General features: G+C 54.7%; 3 protein-coding genes across 3 annotated transcripts; all 3 read right to left on the reverse strand.

Moving 5' to 3' along the window:
- Positions 1-185: 185 nt before the first annotated feature.
- Positions 186-6704, reverse strand: N0V96_008994 (uncharacterized protein; the record flags this gene model as incomplete). Its single annotated transcript, XM_053188933.2, has 4 exons — positions 186-1094; positions 1146-2938; positions 4057-5768; positions 5830-6704. 4 exons carry the CDS (start codon positions 6702-6704, stop codon positions 186-188), a joined length of 5289 nt encoding a protein of 1762 aa, XP_053053699.2.
- Positions 6705-8425: 1721 nt separating this feature from the next.
- Positions 8426-14562, reverse strand: N0V96_008995 (uncharacterized protein; the record flags this gene model as incomplete). The annotated part of the gene is made up of 3 exons (XM_053188935.2): positions 8426-9277; positions 9340-14396; positions 14484-14562. 3 exons carry the CDS (start codon positions 14560-14562, stop codon positions 8426-8428), a joined length of 5988 nt encoding a protein of 1995 aa, XP_053053701.2.
- A 332-nt stretch (positions 14563-14894) lies between these two features.
- Positions 14895-15986, reverse strand: NEC1 (Neuroendocrine convertase 1; the record flags this gene model as incomplete). The annotated part of the gene is made up of 2 exons (XM_065758512.1): positions 14895-15803; positions 15957-15986. 2 exons carry the CDS (start codon positions 15984-15986, stop codon positions 14895-14897), a joined length of 939 nt encoding a protein of 312 aa, XP_065612905.1.
- Between the last annotated feature and the right edge of the window lie 1478 nt (positions 15987-17464).

Below are 17464 nucleotides of genomic sequence, written 5' to 3' on the forward strand. Positions count from 1 at the left end.
TTAATCCACAACATCGATGTCAATCACTCATACTACACATGTACTCAAGTGCACCTTGTCATCCTCCCTCATCACCTCCATCTGATGACAGAACTCGGCACATGGAGTGTAACGTCGTCCAAATTAAGTTACCAAAGTCCCTACGGTCTGTTTCCAACCAAATTCCTGTCTCCGGTTCCATAACTCTACTGTGGAAAGAGGGACAGCTCTTTAACCGGCCATTCGTACGTGCGCTCATATTCAGTCTCGAATGACCATTCACCAGACCCAACTATTTCCACCCTCTTACCACCCTTGGTCGGCAAAACCACTTCCATCTCAGTGAGAGGTGGCACGACCACGTCGACCTTGAGTCGCAGACGACCCCCTCCCTCATCCGCCAACTTCCATGCGCAAGCAACCTTTCCATATGGCGTGACATGCTCGGCAGACGCATTCGTAAACTCTGCGCCCAAGATCGGCTCCGCCCTCGATCGCTTCCACCCAGGCTCCAGGCGCTGCAAGCCCGCAAGTCTTTCGACAAGGAACTTGGCAACCGCTCCAAAGGCGTAGTGATTAAAAGAAGTCATGTCGCCAGGGTTGATCGTGCCGTTGGGCAACATACTATCCCAGCGCTCCCAGACCGTAGTCGCCCCCATGGTGACGGGGTACAGCCACGAAGGACACTTGCGGTTGAGGAGCATCGCGTAGGCTACGTCGCTATGTCCGGTCCGGGTGAGAGCTTCGCAGATGTACGGTGTCCCGGCGAACCCGGTGCCGATCCTGAAGCCATTGCGGCGGACAACCTCTGCAAGCCGACTTCCTGCTCTGACTGCCTGTTTTTCCGAAATGAGGTCGAAGCAAATTGCGAGGGCGTATGCCGTCTGCGAGTCCGATGTGAGACGCCCGTTACTGCTGACATACTCGTCCTGGAACTCCCGACGGGCAGCAGCGGCTTCTTTCTGATAGCGCTCCGCGTCCTCGGCCTGAGACAAGAGCGCGGCGATCTTGGTGATGAGGTCGAGGGACCTGACGAGAAATGCGTTGGCGACCAGGGGCGGATCAGTGACTGCCTTCATGGGCTCATCGGGAGGGGCATTGGGGTCCAGCCAGTCCTGAAAATGTCAGTGAAAACATTCGATGCCAGTAAATTCTCTCCAACTTACACCGAGCTGGAAAAGCCCAAAGTCCCAGAGATGAGTGGAGCCGGTCTTGTTCCGGGGAATTACATCGATCCAAGTCTTCATAGACTGATATTGGTCTCTCAATATACCAAGATCAGCAGACTCTTCGTAAAGTGCCCATGGGGCAAGTGTCACGACATCATGCCAGATCGCATTAGCACCAATCTTGCTCCAATTCTTCTGCCCGATGAGCACGTTCGGGGAAACCATCGGAGGGACGCCGTCCAGGACCTTTTGATCGTGGGCGACATCGGCCAGCCAGTTTTTCAGAATCCCGAAGCAGTTGTAGATGAAGGTGGCAGTGGGCGCAAACAAAGCTAAATCTCCCGTCCATCCCAGGCGCTCGTCTCTTTGGGGGCAATCAGTCGGCACAGATAGGAAGTTGCCGCGCATCGACCACCGGACGTTGCTGTAGAGCTTGTTCAAGTCGTCATCGGAGCACGAAAAGTTGCCGACTTCTTCCATATCCGTGTGACACACGCATGCCTCGATCGCTTCTTTGAGGTCTAGGGCAGTGGAAGGCCAGCCATCGACTTGGACGTAACGGAAGCCGTGGAAGCTGAAGCGTGGTTCCCATGTTTCGCCGCTATCGCCACCTTTGAGGGTGTAGACATCCTCGGCTTTGCAGTCTCGCAGAGGCCTAGTTCCCAGTTCCTCTTTCTCAAGGACTTCCGCATGAAGGAGGGTGATCTTGTTGCCTCGTTGACCTTTGACATTGTTGATGCGTATGAACCCGACGAGGTTTTGGCCAAAGTCCAAGATTGACTTGCCTGAAGGGGTCGTGATCAACTCCAAAGGCTTCACGTATTCGAGTCTCTTGACAGGCTCTCCGTAGCCGCAGATGAGATCCGTCGTGTCGAGGAGCTGAGGAAGCACCTGGACGGTTTCCCATGCCCCAGTAGGCGAATCACTGCTTGCCCATCCCGGTATTTCCGCGGTAGCATCGTACTTTTCGCCGTCGTAAATCTCTGCGAGCTTGATGGGCCCTCGAGTGGTCGTCCAGCTGTCATCAGTGACTACGGTATCAATGGAACCATCCTCGTAGGTGATCTCAAGCTGTGCAAGAGCAGCAGTGCGGGTGCCCCAGATACTTCGTTTACCGCCCTCGAAACCAATACGACCATTGAACCAGCCTTCAGCTAAGCGCATACCAATGCAATTCGACGCACTCGGCGCAATGTGTTCCGTGACATCGTAAGTCTGGTACTGCAGTCTCCCGTCGTACGCCGTCCAACCAGGGGCCAGGAAATAATCGCCCACCCTCCGACCGTTGATCTCAGCTTCGTAGACACCCTGTGCCGTAGCGTAAAGCCGTGCAGAGCGTACTTTGCTTTTCGCTTCAAAGACCCTTCGGAATAGATCCTCTGGTTGCGGGCCGCTCTTGCCATCTTCCGCCCACGGCGCCGAGATCAGATTGCCAGTCCAGTCGCTGCGAACTAAAAGACCAGTTTCAAAGGAGAAGGGTTCGCTCCATGACGAGAAATCACTTCTGTTTTCGTCCTGAGCTCTGACCTCTATCGAGTATGTTTGTCGTGACTGTATAACGATGTTTTCGGGCCATTCGGCTGACGGTGAGCTGATCCCGGGGCTGTTGGATGGGGCACTTATGACCGAGTGAGAGCCATCGGGCTTCTGGATCTTGACTTCCCAGCCACCAAGGTTGAATCTTGAGGGCGCATCGCTGAAGCGCCAGGAGATCTGAGGACGTTTCACGTGAATACCGAGTGTATATGGCTGTCGATAATGATCGACGCGTACGTCAACCACGCGAAGTCCTGCCATGGCAGTGTGTCTGCGTCTCAGACTCCGGTCATACAGCTGTAGATGTATTTGGAGGCTAGGACTGGGCTAGGTTGCTTGGCTATAGAGAGAAGAGTCTCGAGAAGTTATCCTAAGTGATGTTTTGAGATCGACTATCAGTGCCACGGCCACATATTTCAACCACTTGAGGTGAAGCCATCGGTGCGATGATGTGACGAACGGACAAGAAGAGACCGACAAGTTGTCTGAGGTTTGTCTGGTGATGAGGTGTGGATGGCCGCTTTTCTGGAGCTTGATCCTGGACAGAAGAGGGGCGTTTACGCACACTTGAGAGAATCACCAATCAGATTACCCCTCTACTCCGAAGTAAAGCCTCCAAAGTCCAAAACAGAAACATTGAGGCTTGAAGAATCGCCGGTGTTTTGCCAGCCCCTCACGTTAGTTTTCCGCCGTGTCCGAGCTAAGATCAGGTAGCTTGGACAGATCCTCATTGCATCTGATCTTCTAGTGGACTCGGGTTCTCAATTCCTCATGAAGGACTTAAGGTGTTGATAATATGACATAACTTCGTCAATGAGAAGCGAAAACTACATGTACACAAGGAGCCGGGTCTCGTGGAAGCGCGACACCGGAGTGTTTTGAGTCTCTATTTTCGCGACAGCATTCGAAGGCATCGTAGCTTACTGCAGGCAGTAGAGCGTGAAGAATGGTAAGTGTTGACATCAAATATGATGCCTGATCGTTAGCTACTATATTACAATGACAGGGAGAAATCGCTGCTAGTCTGTAGAGTTGTACAACAAAGGAAATCTTGGGTATACATGTGTGCGGCCAGGTTCATTGTTGACCTGACAAGAACGTCTTCCACCGCTCTATTACCTCGTTCCTCTCCGCTTCCGTTGACCTCCTGAAATCATCGATGCCCTGTCGTAACCGAATAAGCAGTACCTCGGCTTTGAGCGCCGTAAGCCTGTGTTTTGAGAATTCCTTTTCTATGCCCTTTAATGTGTATCCAGGGAGACCAAAAATAGCTGCGCGGCTGTTAGCATCCATTTCTTCAGGTCAGAGTGACGATGCCTCTTTCCAGCGATCGGGTAAAAATGGGATCCAAATAAACACACAAAAGACTTACCAGCAAAGAGATTAAACGTAAATCCGCGACCAGCTTGATAAATGCCCTTCCCGAATCCCTTGACACCCTCCCTCTTAGCTCCTTCGTACGGCTTCACGACAACACCGCTAAACGCCTCCCACGTTCCTAAAACGAACTCCTTGCCCGACGTACGCAGACCGCTCCCGAGACCGGTGATCTGGTCCCGCCGCCGCACCTCGTGCCCGATGAATCCATACGAAGGGTAGTTGTGGAACCCGTTGGCGACGTTGTAGCACACTGCTACGGGCGCCTTGAGACCTGCCTTGACGAGCTCAATACCGTATCGCCCCGTCGCACGCGCAACCTCCGTCGGCCTATTCCGCTTCTTGACGAGGGTCGCCACGGAGGACTTGCGTCTACCGCGCTCGTCGACGTCGTTGGCGTCCATCATGGCGATTTCGACGGCCGGGTCGGCGCATTGGAGGGATTTGGTCGCCATCTTCATAGCGATGGCATTCATCTGCTTCGGCGTCATGCTGTGCGCCTTTGCCACGCGCTTCAGGTGGCCGTCTTCCCCGTCCTCCGCCTTGCCCTCCGGCCCCGGCTGTACATCTGGTCCCTCACTTGGTTCAGCCGACGGTTCGCGCGTCGTGTTGCTCTCCTCTTCGGGCTGCTTTTCGTGAGTAGGGCGCTGGGCTTCGAGGTCGACCGCGTGCATCCGGTTTTGGGCAGCTTGGGGCGGATGTTTTAGCCGATGCGAGTAATCCGATGTCGCCACGCCGATATTCGTAAAGAAGCCCGATACCGCGGCTACGAGGCCGATGAGAGGGTGTTCAGCGCCCTCGTCGACGTACCAGTGCTTGTGCTTCAGCAGCTTGAAATCGTGGGGCTTCATGTACCCCTTATCGACGAGGCACCCGACTGCAAAGTTACTGAGGTGCGCGCCTGTCTTCCTGTGTCGCCAGTTGGCTAGCCTCTCTGGGCAAATGTCGCATCGCATCGTGTCGAGGGCCAGTCGTTCCTGAATATCCCTCGCCGTGTCCCCCGCGCCGTCCTCTTCCGCGATGCGCTCCGCCATTTGCTGCACCGCCACTTGGACCTCGGGCTTGAGCGCAAAAGTGATGCTCGCAGCCAGTGTCTCGGCCGTCATCTCCTTGAAGGGCACGGGAGCCGGGCCAGCGCCGGCACGGGCGATCATCTGGCCCCAGAAAGGCTGGTCTCCAAAGAAGGGGACCACGACAGTAGGGCGTCCGCATGCAATCCCTGCCGCGGATGTGCCGGCGCCGCCATGGTGCACTACAGCTGAGACGCGCTTGAAGAGCCAGTCGTGCGGGCAGTTGCCGATGAGATAGATGTTATCCGGGACATCGTCGCCGCCTCCGACGCCGCCCCATCCCTTAGAGACGATGGCGCGGATGCCGGCCTGTCCGACGGCTTTGAAGATGAGCTGGGTGAGGGCTTTGGGGTCGTCGACGACAATGGAGCCGAAGCCAATGTAGATTGGCGGCGGGCCGGCCTCGAGGAAGGCGGTGAGGTCTGCGGGGGGCGTGTACTTGTCGGCGAGGGGGAGGAATGAGAAGCTGGTGATGTTGATGTGGGAGTCCCAGTCGGCGGGCTTGGGGATGAGAGACTCGGACCAGAGGAAGGTATATGGAACTCGTAATCTGGGGAGAAGTTGGCATCCCCACAAGGGACTTATATGATCGAGGCCTAGCGTTTGAGTGCGGAACTTATTGATCAAGTCGCCAAGCCTAGTTATATGTCAGTAATGAGTGAAAGGCTTCACAAACAGGGTGAGAATGAGTGACTGACCCTTGCCACGTCAAGAGCTCCATCATGATAAACGATAAATAGTTAGCGGCGCTCGTGTCGGCCTCACCATAACTCATTGAGGCCAGCGGGTGATGAAAGGCTTGTGTCGGGCACCATGGCATCGTGAATACCATGTGAAGCGGGATACCGAGCTTCTCGGCGCAGTGAATGTGAGCCATCGACGGGGGGTTGGCGATGATCGCATCAGCGACAAAAAGATCATCAGCATTCAACACCGTAGCAGCCGTCGTTCGTTCGCCCATGCCGTCTCCCGCCTCTATACAACTCCTCCATGCGCCGTTGATAATCTCAGCCATCTCTTTCCTACGCTGCTTGATGTCTCCAGCCTTGACACTCTCCCGACTGGGAAGCAATCCGGGGTTCTTGACCATGTAAGCCATGAGCGCCTCCGGGTCGCCACCGATGCTGAAGAACTCGACGCCATTGGACTCTACAAAGTCCTTGAAAACGGGGTGCGTGCAGATGCGAACTCGATGACCGTAGGGCTCTTTCATGAGAAGCTGCGCAATGGGGATGAAAGGTTGGACATCGCCGCGGGATCCGACAATGTGTATCGCGATGTTGAGCCGCGGGCTCTTTGACGGCGGGTGCTGCTGCAAATTCTGCAGGATAACGCTGCTGCGTCGCCGTAGCCGGGCCTGTTCGAATTCTTCATCGTAGTCGCCAGAGTGCGGTCTGAATGCCCCTTCAAAGTCGCGAAGCCAGCGGGCAAGCTTTTGCGGATTCTCGTGAAATCTCACTCGTACGCGTCCATCGTTGCCGACGTTACCGGATGTGGCCGTCTCTGAGCGACCGCCGTCCCCCAACGCAATGTGGCCCAGTCCCTTTGACTTTACGCGTGTGAGTGCTGCCATGTTGGAGAAAGAAGAAAAAAAAAGACTTCAACTCAATGGAGCCTCCCCAGACCAGACCCCAGTGAGCTGGGCTGGTTATGTGATGGATGGATCCAGTACTCAATGGAGTCGATGATTTGATCAGTCCAGGCCTTCTAATGCGACGTCTGATGAGATGAGAAACGAGCCCATGTAAGCATATATGAGTTTGTATGAGCTCTGAAGGCTTGAGATGAACTAGCAAATTCCATCTCTTGCCGCAGTGCCGCTGACTCGGGGAACAATCACGTGTGTCATTCCCGCTCTCCGAGACTTCCCACCCACTCAGTGCCACCAGAACGGCAGAATCCCTCATTGCCCGCTGCTTTCATCGGCGTTGTTTATCCCCAAAACGTCATAGAGGGGCTGTTCTTTTGCAGATTAGCGTCGAATGGAAATGAGGTTACCATGCAGATTTACGAATGGGACTTTAGGTTTACGCCGTTTGCAGTTAGTCTCCTTGGCTCGCCCTTTTTCTGTGGAACTCTGTTTTCTTGTGCCGTGGTGGCCCTCTCGGTCTCGCCTTTCTGTCACATTTTCTCTCTGTTATCTGGCAGCTCTGTGCACGTCTGGCTGCCTGTTTGGGCCCCTTGGTGGTACTGTAGTCGCGCGTATAGTGGCTGGCCTGGTGGCCTGTTACGCGCGTTCATGGTCCATTGGGGGCGAGGCAGAATGGAACAAATGCCATTCGAGTTTCAGAGATCCCGGTTCCGTTCAATGTTCTTTCTGGGGTCCAAGGGAATTGCCATTATCCCTCCGATCTAGGGTCTCCATTCACTCAACATCTTTGTCTCCGTCATTCTCTCACAAAGCCTGTCGTATGCCTTGGCAACCGTGGTAACTCGAGACTCAAATGACCTCTTCCACACTTCCAGAGTCTTCCGAAGACGCAACAACCGGATTGTTGCTCGGGCTCCAAGCCTTAACGGAGTGCTCGGGCGACAAACCTCGGCAGTCCAGCTGGGCTATTGTAGGTAAACCCATACCGCAGATCGGGCATATCGGCGGTCCGTCCCCCGTCCTCACAGACCAATTCACCGAGACTCCGTTCAGTTCTTAAGAAGTTTCCGTTTCCTTTGCGCGCCTGTGGCCAGCCAATTCCAGCCAGCTCGGGGCCACGTTCATGGACGAAAACCCGGGCCTTGAGATCGGAAAACACCGCAACGCATCTACCGGCTGACCCGGAATGTTCGGCGAGTCTGCCACCGGGCTTGCCGTCAGCTTGTCGATGCACTTTTCAGGTTTTCAGCACCAATCTGCTGTCCAAGGTGGTGGCTGGCTGCACTTCTGGTCGGTACCAACACACACATGCACTTTTTACACATTTTTTGCTAAGCGCCTAGCCCCTGGAAACCGAGCAAATGTCAAAGTCAATTGAGTTATTTAGCCTATTCGAGATGCTAATCGAGATGCCAACTAGAACAACAATCGTACGGATACTCCCCAGTGGTCGTGACATTAATTACCATGCAAACTTAATCATGTCTCATCAATCATAACAGCCAGGAAAGGACGCAGGACAAAAGAAGGGAATCGAAAAATGAGAAGATAACAACCAGAAAAGAAGAGCACAGGGGAAGACCCCCTAGTATCCAAACTCCAGCAAAAAGCCAACCGCGCCTAAGAAAACGCCTTGAGAAAACACAGAACTGGCGCCAAATTCACGAACAGCTGAAGCCACCACTGCAGCTCGGTATCGGTTACTAATCAGCAAATTGCTGCCTGAGACTGCTCTTCTTCGCAGCGAGCACCGCCAGCTGCGCGATGCTCGAATTATTCGTAATGTCAAAAACAGAGACCTCGGCCCCAAGCTCCTTCATCAGCCATGACCGGAGCTCAACCGCCGTCAGGGAGTCAATACCGTACGCGTGAAGCGGTTTGGATGTCTCGAGGTTGAGCGCGTCGATGCTGAGCATCCGCGCAATCTTGAGAAGGAGAACGTTCAGCACAATCTTTTCAGCTTCTTCCAGTGAAGACGCGCATTGTAGGTGCGCTTTGTGATTAATGCCCTTGTTCGCGTCGTCTCCTTTATCTGCATCGTCCGTCTCTATCAGTCGCAGGTGGCTAAACAGGGGATCCTCTCCCCACGTCTGCGTCTGGTATCCCTCCGCAGCCGTCTCCTGCGGCAGCCAGAGGCGAGGGATAACTTGCGCTCTCGTCGGTTCCTGGGAACTGCTAGCGCTGGCCGGTCGGCAATGATAATCCAGCACGGCATAGAGCTCGTCCGCCGTGATGTGAGTCCATCCTGCAGATGAGAGGTAGTCCCAGAGCTCTGGCTTCTCTGCCACGTAACCCACGCCACGGATAATTGGGAGGTCTATCGAGACGGCATTGACGCCCTTGGAGACGAGATGGTGCGCAAAGGCGTCTTGGAATGTTCCTCCTGCTGCGTAGTTGGCTTGCTCGGGGCTTCCTGTCACTCCCACGGTGGATGAGAGGAAGACGAAGAAGTCCATCTTGTCGCCGAGGGCGTTGTACAGGTTCCAGGATGCGTGCACCTTAGGCTGCACGGCTGCCTTCCAATTGTCGAGCGACATGTTCTCGAGCAGATTGTCCTTAATGCAGATTAGTATGGATCCTTCTTCAACCAAAGCAGAGCACAATTCATGCAACTTACTTGAAGCACCATGGAGCCTTGGATGCATCCCTTGATAGGAGGAAGAGTCGCAGCAAGCTCGTCTATCACCGTTTGCAGGGCACCGGCATCCGTCACATCACAGGCCGGAGTGACCACATTATCGCACATAACCGTAAGCTCAGCAATCAGCTCAACCGCAGCGTTCTCCACTGGACCACGTCTCGAAAGGAGGATAAGGTTCTTTGCCCCCCGAGAGGCCATCCATCGCGCGACGGGCCTCCCAAGTCCGCCGAGACCACCAGCAATCACGTACGACGCCTCAGGATCAAAGTTGCTGAGAGACTTCCGGCTCGGCACGACGGGTATCATGTCGTCGTCGCGAGGCTCAAGCACAATCTTGGCGTTATCTTGATCTTCAGACTGCATCCTGCGGAACGCGTCGCCGACCTGGGAGAAGCTATAGATCGCGGTAGGCGAGGGGCGGCTGATATTCTTCCAGTTGGCAAAAACGGTGTCGACCATGTGCTGGAACATGGTCTCGGTGCGAATGACATCGAATGCGAGGCAAGATACAAGATCGAAGGACTCGAGACGGATGTTGCGGCCTCGCGGGACACGTGTGTTGGAGATAGCGGCGCCCGAGCCGATGTATACGATGCGCCCGAATGGTGCAATGCAGTCGATTACGCCTTCGTCGAGCTCATCGGTCGCCGTGACGAGAATATTGATGCCACGCCCCTTAACCAGCTTCTGCTTGGCCGATCGCATTGATAAGTCACGACTGCTGAAGACGTGGTCTTCTGGGATACCGTAATCCTTGACCAGTTCATCTCGCTCTGACTGATTCGTCACAGTTGTGTACACCTCAGCTCCTTGAAGCTGGGCGACCTGCACGAATGCCTTTCCGATGCTGGAACATCCGCCGTGCACCATGACAGAGTCGCCCTCACGAATGGAGCCGACCTCGCAGAGGACAGCGTAGGCCGTCGTGTAGTCAACGGACAGGACCGCGCCATCAGTGAAAGACACTCCATCTGGCAACTTCGCGAGCAAGCCGTCCGTAGATCGAACATGAGTCTTCATGGTGCCCGATACCGCGAGTCCAAAGACCCTGTCCCCAACTTGGAACCTAGACGCGGGCCCAGACTTTGTGACTATGCCAGAAGCCTCTAGACCCAGGGGTGACTCTTCAGCCTTCCCGAGGACTGAAGAGACGTCACTGATGCTCACTCCACAAGCCATAGTCTTGTACTCGACATCGTGATCTCCCAGTGATGCCTCAGCCAGGGTGTCTTCCTCGAAGCGAAGTGAGTCAAGTTGGCCGACGTCTCCGACTTGAAGGCACAGTGACCGAGAGGCTTCATCTTTCAGAAGCTTGTTCTCGACGCTCACCACACCAGTTTGGTTTTGAATGTGGCCGGTCATGTAATCTGCCTGAACGAGGCGAGACACGTGAACCACATCGTCAATCACCCTGAATGAGTTCTCGACGCTATTTCGTGCTGCACCAAGAACTTGAGCGCACTTGGCGGCAATGAGTTCCTCGTTGGCGTCATATTCGAAAGAGAGAGTGAGGAAGTTGACGTCTGGTCTCTCAGAGCGAACCACTCTAGCCAGACCGGTCACCAGCTCGGAATCCGGGTCGGGCGCAGTGGATGTACCGCCACGAGTCGCCCAAAGAATGTTTTTGCACTTGGTGAGTACGCGCTTGAAGCCGTTGAAGGTCCCCTCGTTCATGTCCTTCAAAGCTGGATGATCCAGCTCAGAGAGTACCACACACGTTGCGTTAGCCAGACTCTTATCAGCCAAGGACGTGAGAGTTTCGATTTCGCAATCACCTCGACCGATAGACTGCACGACCTTTGCTGCCAGCACGTTCTGAGTGGGCGACTCGCTGGTCAGAATGTAGTACGATGAAGGCGAGCATGCTACTGTCTCCGATTGAGGGTTACTAGACACCAGGATCGAGCTCATCTGATGCGGCGATGAAGCGAAATCGTCAAAGACAGCATCAAGTCCACTGAAACCCGAAGTTCGAAGATGAGTATCCCATGAGTTGGGTGACATCAACGGGCCCCAGATGCGGTCCTTGTCCTCGGAAAGCCACCACCCATGAAGCGTACCGAAGCAGAAGCTTCCCAGCAGGATCTCAGTGTTGGTGATCTCAAAGAGAAGAAGCTTTCCGCCAGGCTTGAGCAACTTTCTAGCGTTGACGAGCGTGTCGTCAATCTTCTTCGTAGCGTGCAAGACGTTCGCCGCGATGATGAGGTCGTACTTGCCAGCTTCGAAGCCTTGGCTGAGGGGATCATTCTCGACATTGAGCACGCGGAATCCCATGCGTCCGACCTCATCCTTAAAGTTTTCCTTCGCTTGTTCAAAGAACGACGGCGAGATGTCGGTGAAGTCGTAGTGCCCATACCGACGGCCGCTGTCTCGTGTCAACGTCGCCATAGCAGGACGCGTGGCGCCCCCTGTGCCCGCGCCGATCTCGAGGATTTCCATGTTGGGAATTTTGTGCGCCATGATGTCGAGGTAGCTACAGAGCTGAGCGTAGCACCTCTTGGAACCAAGACCGTTGCTGTAGACGTCCTCTGCCAGCTTATCCTTGAAGATGACGTCCAAGGGATCGCGATCGCCGGTGAGGATACCCGAGAGGGCCTGGCCGACCGCGATGATGAGCTTTCCCTCCGACGCGTTGCCGGCCAAGACCTTGGCTTCGAGTTCCTCGATACTCTCACTTGCGGGACCGTCAGAGTGCTGGCGGACAACGTGTTGAAACCATTTGACATATCGCTGATGGTACCAGGTCATCTTGCCAACGGACTCTTGGGAAAGAGATTCTGTGCAATGGCGCATGTAAGCCAGGCATAGCGCCTCGCAGTCGAGCATCCAGGTAGATGGGTCATCCTCATGTGTCAGCGGCAGCTGGAATAGTTGTGAAGCCTGTTGCTTCGTCAGAAAACTCGGATCAGGCTTCCAGGATACGTTAAAAGCCGGATGAACCACCGCTTGAGAGTTTTCCTTTGTCGAACCACTCGAGATGGTCTTGAAGACAATGCCAGACATTTGAACCATCTCGTCACCTTGCTCCAGATGTGTAGCCCTCACGTCCGAGACGACCTCGCTGCGCCCTTTGACCCGAGACTCAGCAGACACACTGTAGGAGTTATGGGGAAGGCTCGATTGCGCCGAGATCCAGCCATCAGCTAGGTACGTAGGCACTCTAGTCGCCCCGGCGTACTTGGAGCTCGAGACCAGAGCGACGAGGTTGGCATGCACAAGGCCGTCGAGGGTAACCGGATGCACCAAATGCGGCTGGACATACTGGTGTGGCATTGACTTCTCGATCTTGTCCACTGGAGAATGGAGCGTTGCTACCATGTTCAGGTCTCGTCCGAGACGGATGTCGCTCAAAGTCTGGAAGGTTGGGCCAAAGTTCAACCCAGAATCCGCGAAGCTGCGATACAACTTATCGACAGAAACCTCCGTCGCGCAACCATCATGGATGCTCTCTTCAGATCCCCGGAGTGCGAGTCGATCATCTGACTCGTACTCAGTCTGCACGAAACCGTGGCAGTGCTCTCTCCATGCGCCATCTTGCAGGGTCCAGAGCTGGAACTCTCGCCATGTCGAAACAGCGGAGTGGCTATTCTCCCGGTGCTGACGGAGGTAAAATTGAGATTCGATACCACTGGCATCATCGGGGACTCGAAGAGCCAGCTTGAATGACACATCTCTCAGTCTGAACCCCTTCAAAACCTTGCTCTTATCGGCGATCTGCCGGCTCGCCTCGATAGCCATGACGAGCATACCAGCCGCAGGATACAAGACATCCCCAGAGACCTTGTGATCTTCGATCCAAGGATTCTCTGAAAGTCGGATGTAATTGCGCCACACCGCGTTATTCTCATTGAAACCCGCCATGGGAGCTCCAAGCAGCTCGTGCCGGCCCACAGGTCTCTTACGGAAGTCGTTGCTCAACGTGCTCTGTACCCAGTACTCTTTCGAGTGGTCAAAGGGGTAAGAGGGGAGGTTGGTAAGCATGAGTGGCTTTGGCCCATGAGGCTCGTCTGCGTCGTTGACCTGCGCCAAGTTGACATTGTATCCGTGGCAAAAGAGAGTTCCGACAGATTCCAGTGCAGTCTCGATACCCGGCTTTTGTCGGACAAGAAGGGAGTGGTAGTCGACCTTGGCATTGCCGCGAACCTGTTTGACAGTGCTGAACAGCGGTCCCTTGAGGGCGCTGTGAGGGCCAATTTCCAAAAAGTCGGTGATTGGTTCGAATGGGAGTTCTTCATCACACCCACCGTTCACAACATCATTGATGTGGCCGTTGACATTTCCGTTGACGAGGCCATTGATATGTCCGTCAACATGTCCGTTGATCTTGGGTAATTCAGAGCCCTTGAGCATCTCTGTGACCGACTCCGTAAACCGGACAGGTGACACCAAGTTCTTGACCCAGTACTCCGGCCGTCGAAGCTGGGAGGGCAGTATAGGCACTCCCATCGTCGAAGAGTAGAACCGAGGTCTCACAGAGCTTCTCAAAGTACCCTGCTGAAGCTCTCCCATGGCCACAAGATACTCATCAGCCATGGCTCTCATGTATTGCGAATGGTACGCAATCTCGACGTTAAGCTTCCGAGCAAACACTTTTTCGGCGCTGAGTAGCTGAACCAGCGCGTCAATCTTTTCTGCATCACCGCTGACGGTATGACTGTCCACGCTGTTCATGCAAGCGATTTCTAGGGTACCTTCGCCGCCAAGTTGCTGGTTCACGCGATCGATGGCGTCCTGCGTGGCGGCTTTGCTCAGGCCGACAGCAGCCATGCCGGTACTCGGCCGAGAAGCTGAGCGCGCGAGCTTAGCGCTCAGCTTTCCGCGAAAGTAGGCGATTTTCCAGGCTGCTTGTCGTGAGATTGCGCCAGCGGCGTAGGCTGCGGCTACTTCACCGGATGAGTGTCCAGTGATGGCATGTGGGTAGACGTCCCAAGTGGAGAGGAGGTCAACCATGGCAACCTGTAGAGCAGTGCATATGGGTTGGCAAAATTCGGGGTCGTTGATTCGAGAGGAAGTCTTTGACTTTGATAATTCGACTAGTTTTTCGACAATTATCAGCGAATTGTCACATAACACTGGTCCAAGACACTAGTTGGAACACTTACACGTCAACGACCAATTACAGCCGAGATCATTGAGATACCGATCAGCCGCCAGAAGACTCTCTTGAAAGGCCCGGTACGCCAGCAGGTCCATGCCCATCGTCGCCCATTGCGCTCCTTGGCCAGTAAAGACAAACGCGAGCCGCGGATTGGTCTTTGCTCGTATGGGAGTAGCCGCGTTTCCCTCGAGAGACTTTTCTAACTGTGTCGGCGAGCTAGCGATGCTAAACGTCCTCCAGGAATGACGGGTCCGCCTGCAGGCCAGTGTGTAGCTAAGGTCCCTCAAAAACCGTAGCTGGGCGGATTCTCCGACGATCTGGGCCGCTTTCGTTGCAAGATAGTCCCTGTATCCGTCTCGTAACCGAGAAACGGCATCCTGGTCGTTTGCCGACAAGACAAAGAGACGTGGGGCGTCTTCATTTTCAAAATCGTCTAGATGGATCCCGCTATCCGATGGGCGGTGGAATCCATTGACGCGGCCTGGGTAGTTGTGAAAGAAACGTCAGTGTGTGCCCATTGAGCCTGGCGGAATAAGAAGAGAACCTTACCCGTCCCATTCACTAAAGGTGCGTCTAGTTGTCTTGGGATCTTAGGGATCGTCTCCGTACGATGGTTACCAACCAGGCGGAAGCTCTTGAGGAAATGGAGCGCATCATCCATCACCACGTGGGCATTGCTGCCACCGACACCAAACGAGTTCACGGACATGCGACGCAGGCCACGCTGCGGCCAAGCTGTTGGTTTTGTGGGAAACCTCAAATTCCACGCGTCCAGAATCTTTGGGTTGCGCTTCTCGAACCAAATGTTCCCGGGAATAACGCCGCTCTCTAGCGTCAAGACACCCTTGATCACGGCCGCGACTCCCGCCGCGCCCTCCAAGTGTCCAACATTGCTCTTCAACGCACCCACGTATAGTGGCTCATCCGCAGAGCGATGAGGCGCAAAGATCTCAGCAAGGGCACTCGCCTCAATGGGATCGCCCACGGGTGTACCCGTGCCATGGGCCTCGGCGAACCGCGTGAGCGAAGGGTCCAAGTTGGCCCGCTCGTAGACGTGCTTGATGAGCGCGACCTGGCCCCTTTTCGTCGGCTGCGTGATGCCGGGCGATCGGCCGTCCTGGTTCGTGGAAGAGTTCCGGATGACGGCGCGGATGACGTCCCCGTCCCGAATGGCATCCGATACCCGCTTTAAGACCAGGGCCCCGAACCCTTCGCCGCGGGAGTACCCGTTGGCCCGGTGGTCAAAGCTGTATGACTTGCCGTCCGGACCCAGAACGCCCGCCGCGTCTAGCTTTAGTGTCATCTCGGGAGTCAGGATAAGGTTGCACCCGCCCACGACGGCCTAGTACATGATGACGGGGTGGTTAGCCAAGAGCCCGGCTTGCAGACGGCGGGGGAGAGGAAGAGGGGCATGGTTTGGTTGGCTTCAGTGTCACCGCCCCTTGAGATGAAAGGGACTTTGGTAAGATTGCATGTATGAGAAAAAGAGCCTCACCATGTTGACCTCACGAAGCTTGAGACTCATGCATGCTTCGTGCACAGCCACCAGACTACTTGAGCAGGCCGTGTCTACTGTTACACTCGGGCCCCGAAAGTCGAAGAACCACGAGACTCTGTTGCTGAGCATACTTGCTACTGTGCCCAGGGCTGAGTATTTATTCGGGATATCCAAGTCTTTCGCTATATGATCATTGTAATCGGCCGTAAAGCAGCCGACGTATACGCCGGTCTGGGTTCCGGCAACGGTATCGAGAGGTATTCCGGCTTCGTGAAAAGTCAGTATTGAGGCCAACTTGAAGTTTCGTAGCATCGAAAAGTATCAGAAAGTCTCTTCGTACCATTTTCGAGGGCCTTGTATACACTCTCCAACATTCCTCGCTGTTGAGGATCAATACTCCGTGCTTCTGTGGGTGTGATAGAAAAAAACGGCGCGTCAAATGCCGATATGCTGCCCTTGAGAAAGTGGCCATGGCGAACCCGTGTCTAAATTAAAGCGCTGCAAGTCAGTTTTCGTCGCATAAACTTTGCATAACAACGGGCGGGAACACGCACGGCGCCGCTCCTGTCGGCATCGGGATGCCAAAAGGCCTCTGCATTGTATCTCTCCCGCGGGACTTCCGTCCGGGCTGACCTCCCGGCGAGTAACGACTCGTAGAACCGCTCTGGCGTATCGCCGTCCCCCGGAAGCCTCGCGCTGAGCCCAACAATGGCGATGGGATCTCCCATGATGTATACCGTAAAGGGCTGGGCACTGTCTTTTTCGTCTAGTGTTTCGATACTATTGATCTACTCAGGTCCGTGCGGTGAGCTACGGTGAGAGTTTGTGGGATGGTAGGAGTCGGGGAGGTGAATTGAGACATGGAACGAAATCCTTAGGACAAGACCAGAACCTGGATCAGGGCTCCAGCGAGATAGTAGCATTATTAGGAAGAATCCACCACTTGGTTTCCCCTCTTCCACTATTCATGTGGACTACTCCGTAGCTAGCTATCAGATATTTCTGGCGTCAACCTCGTCAAGCAAATTTACTCAAACCCTGGTCGCAAGAAGAGGCCACACGCGTCATGTTGGCGAACTTGCGATGCACCAAGCACGGAGATGGCTCCAACAAGCTTCGCACTTTGACTGGAGTTTCTCTTCCAACAAAACATGGTGCATGAAGAATAAGACAAGGGTCCCGGATAGAAGGGGAGGAGATATAGTAGATACGTGGTGAATTATGGTACATGCGGTCGAGGAGGGTGGCTACGTCGATGGTTTTCGTACCCGTACTAGGTCTACCGCAGTACTAGGTCACGAGGCTGGGAAGACAATGGGCGATTCGCAAAGGACACACCCGTTCGTTAGGTAACTGCGAAGCTTTGCGTTCCGCGTTCCACAGAGTTCATTTATCGCTCCGCCTTGGCATGCCGTACTTTAGACCCCGGACCAGTTCAAGTAGACGTGTTAGTGCAGGCGAGACATCCATCGGGCCCAGATACAGGGGACCGGTGGAACACAAAT

This window comes from Colletotrichum fioriniae, assembly GCF_027942845.1.
Source record: "Colletotrichum fioriniae strain IMI 355084 chromosome Unknown scaffold_11, whole genome shotgun sequence".
NCBI lineage: Eukaryota > Fungi > Ascomycota > Sordariomycetes > Glomerellales > Glomerellaceae > Colletotrichum > Colletotrichum fioriniae.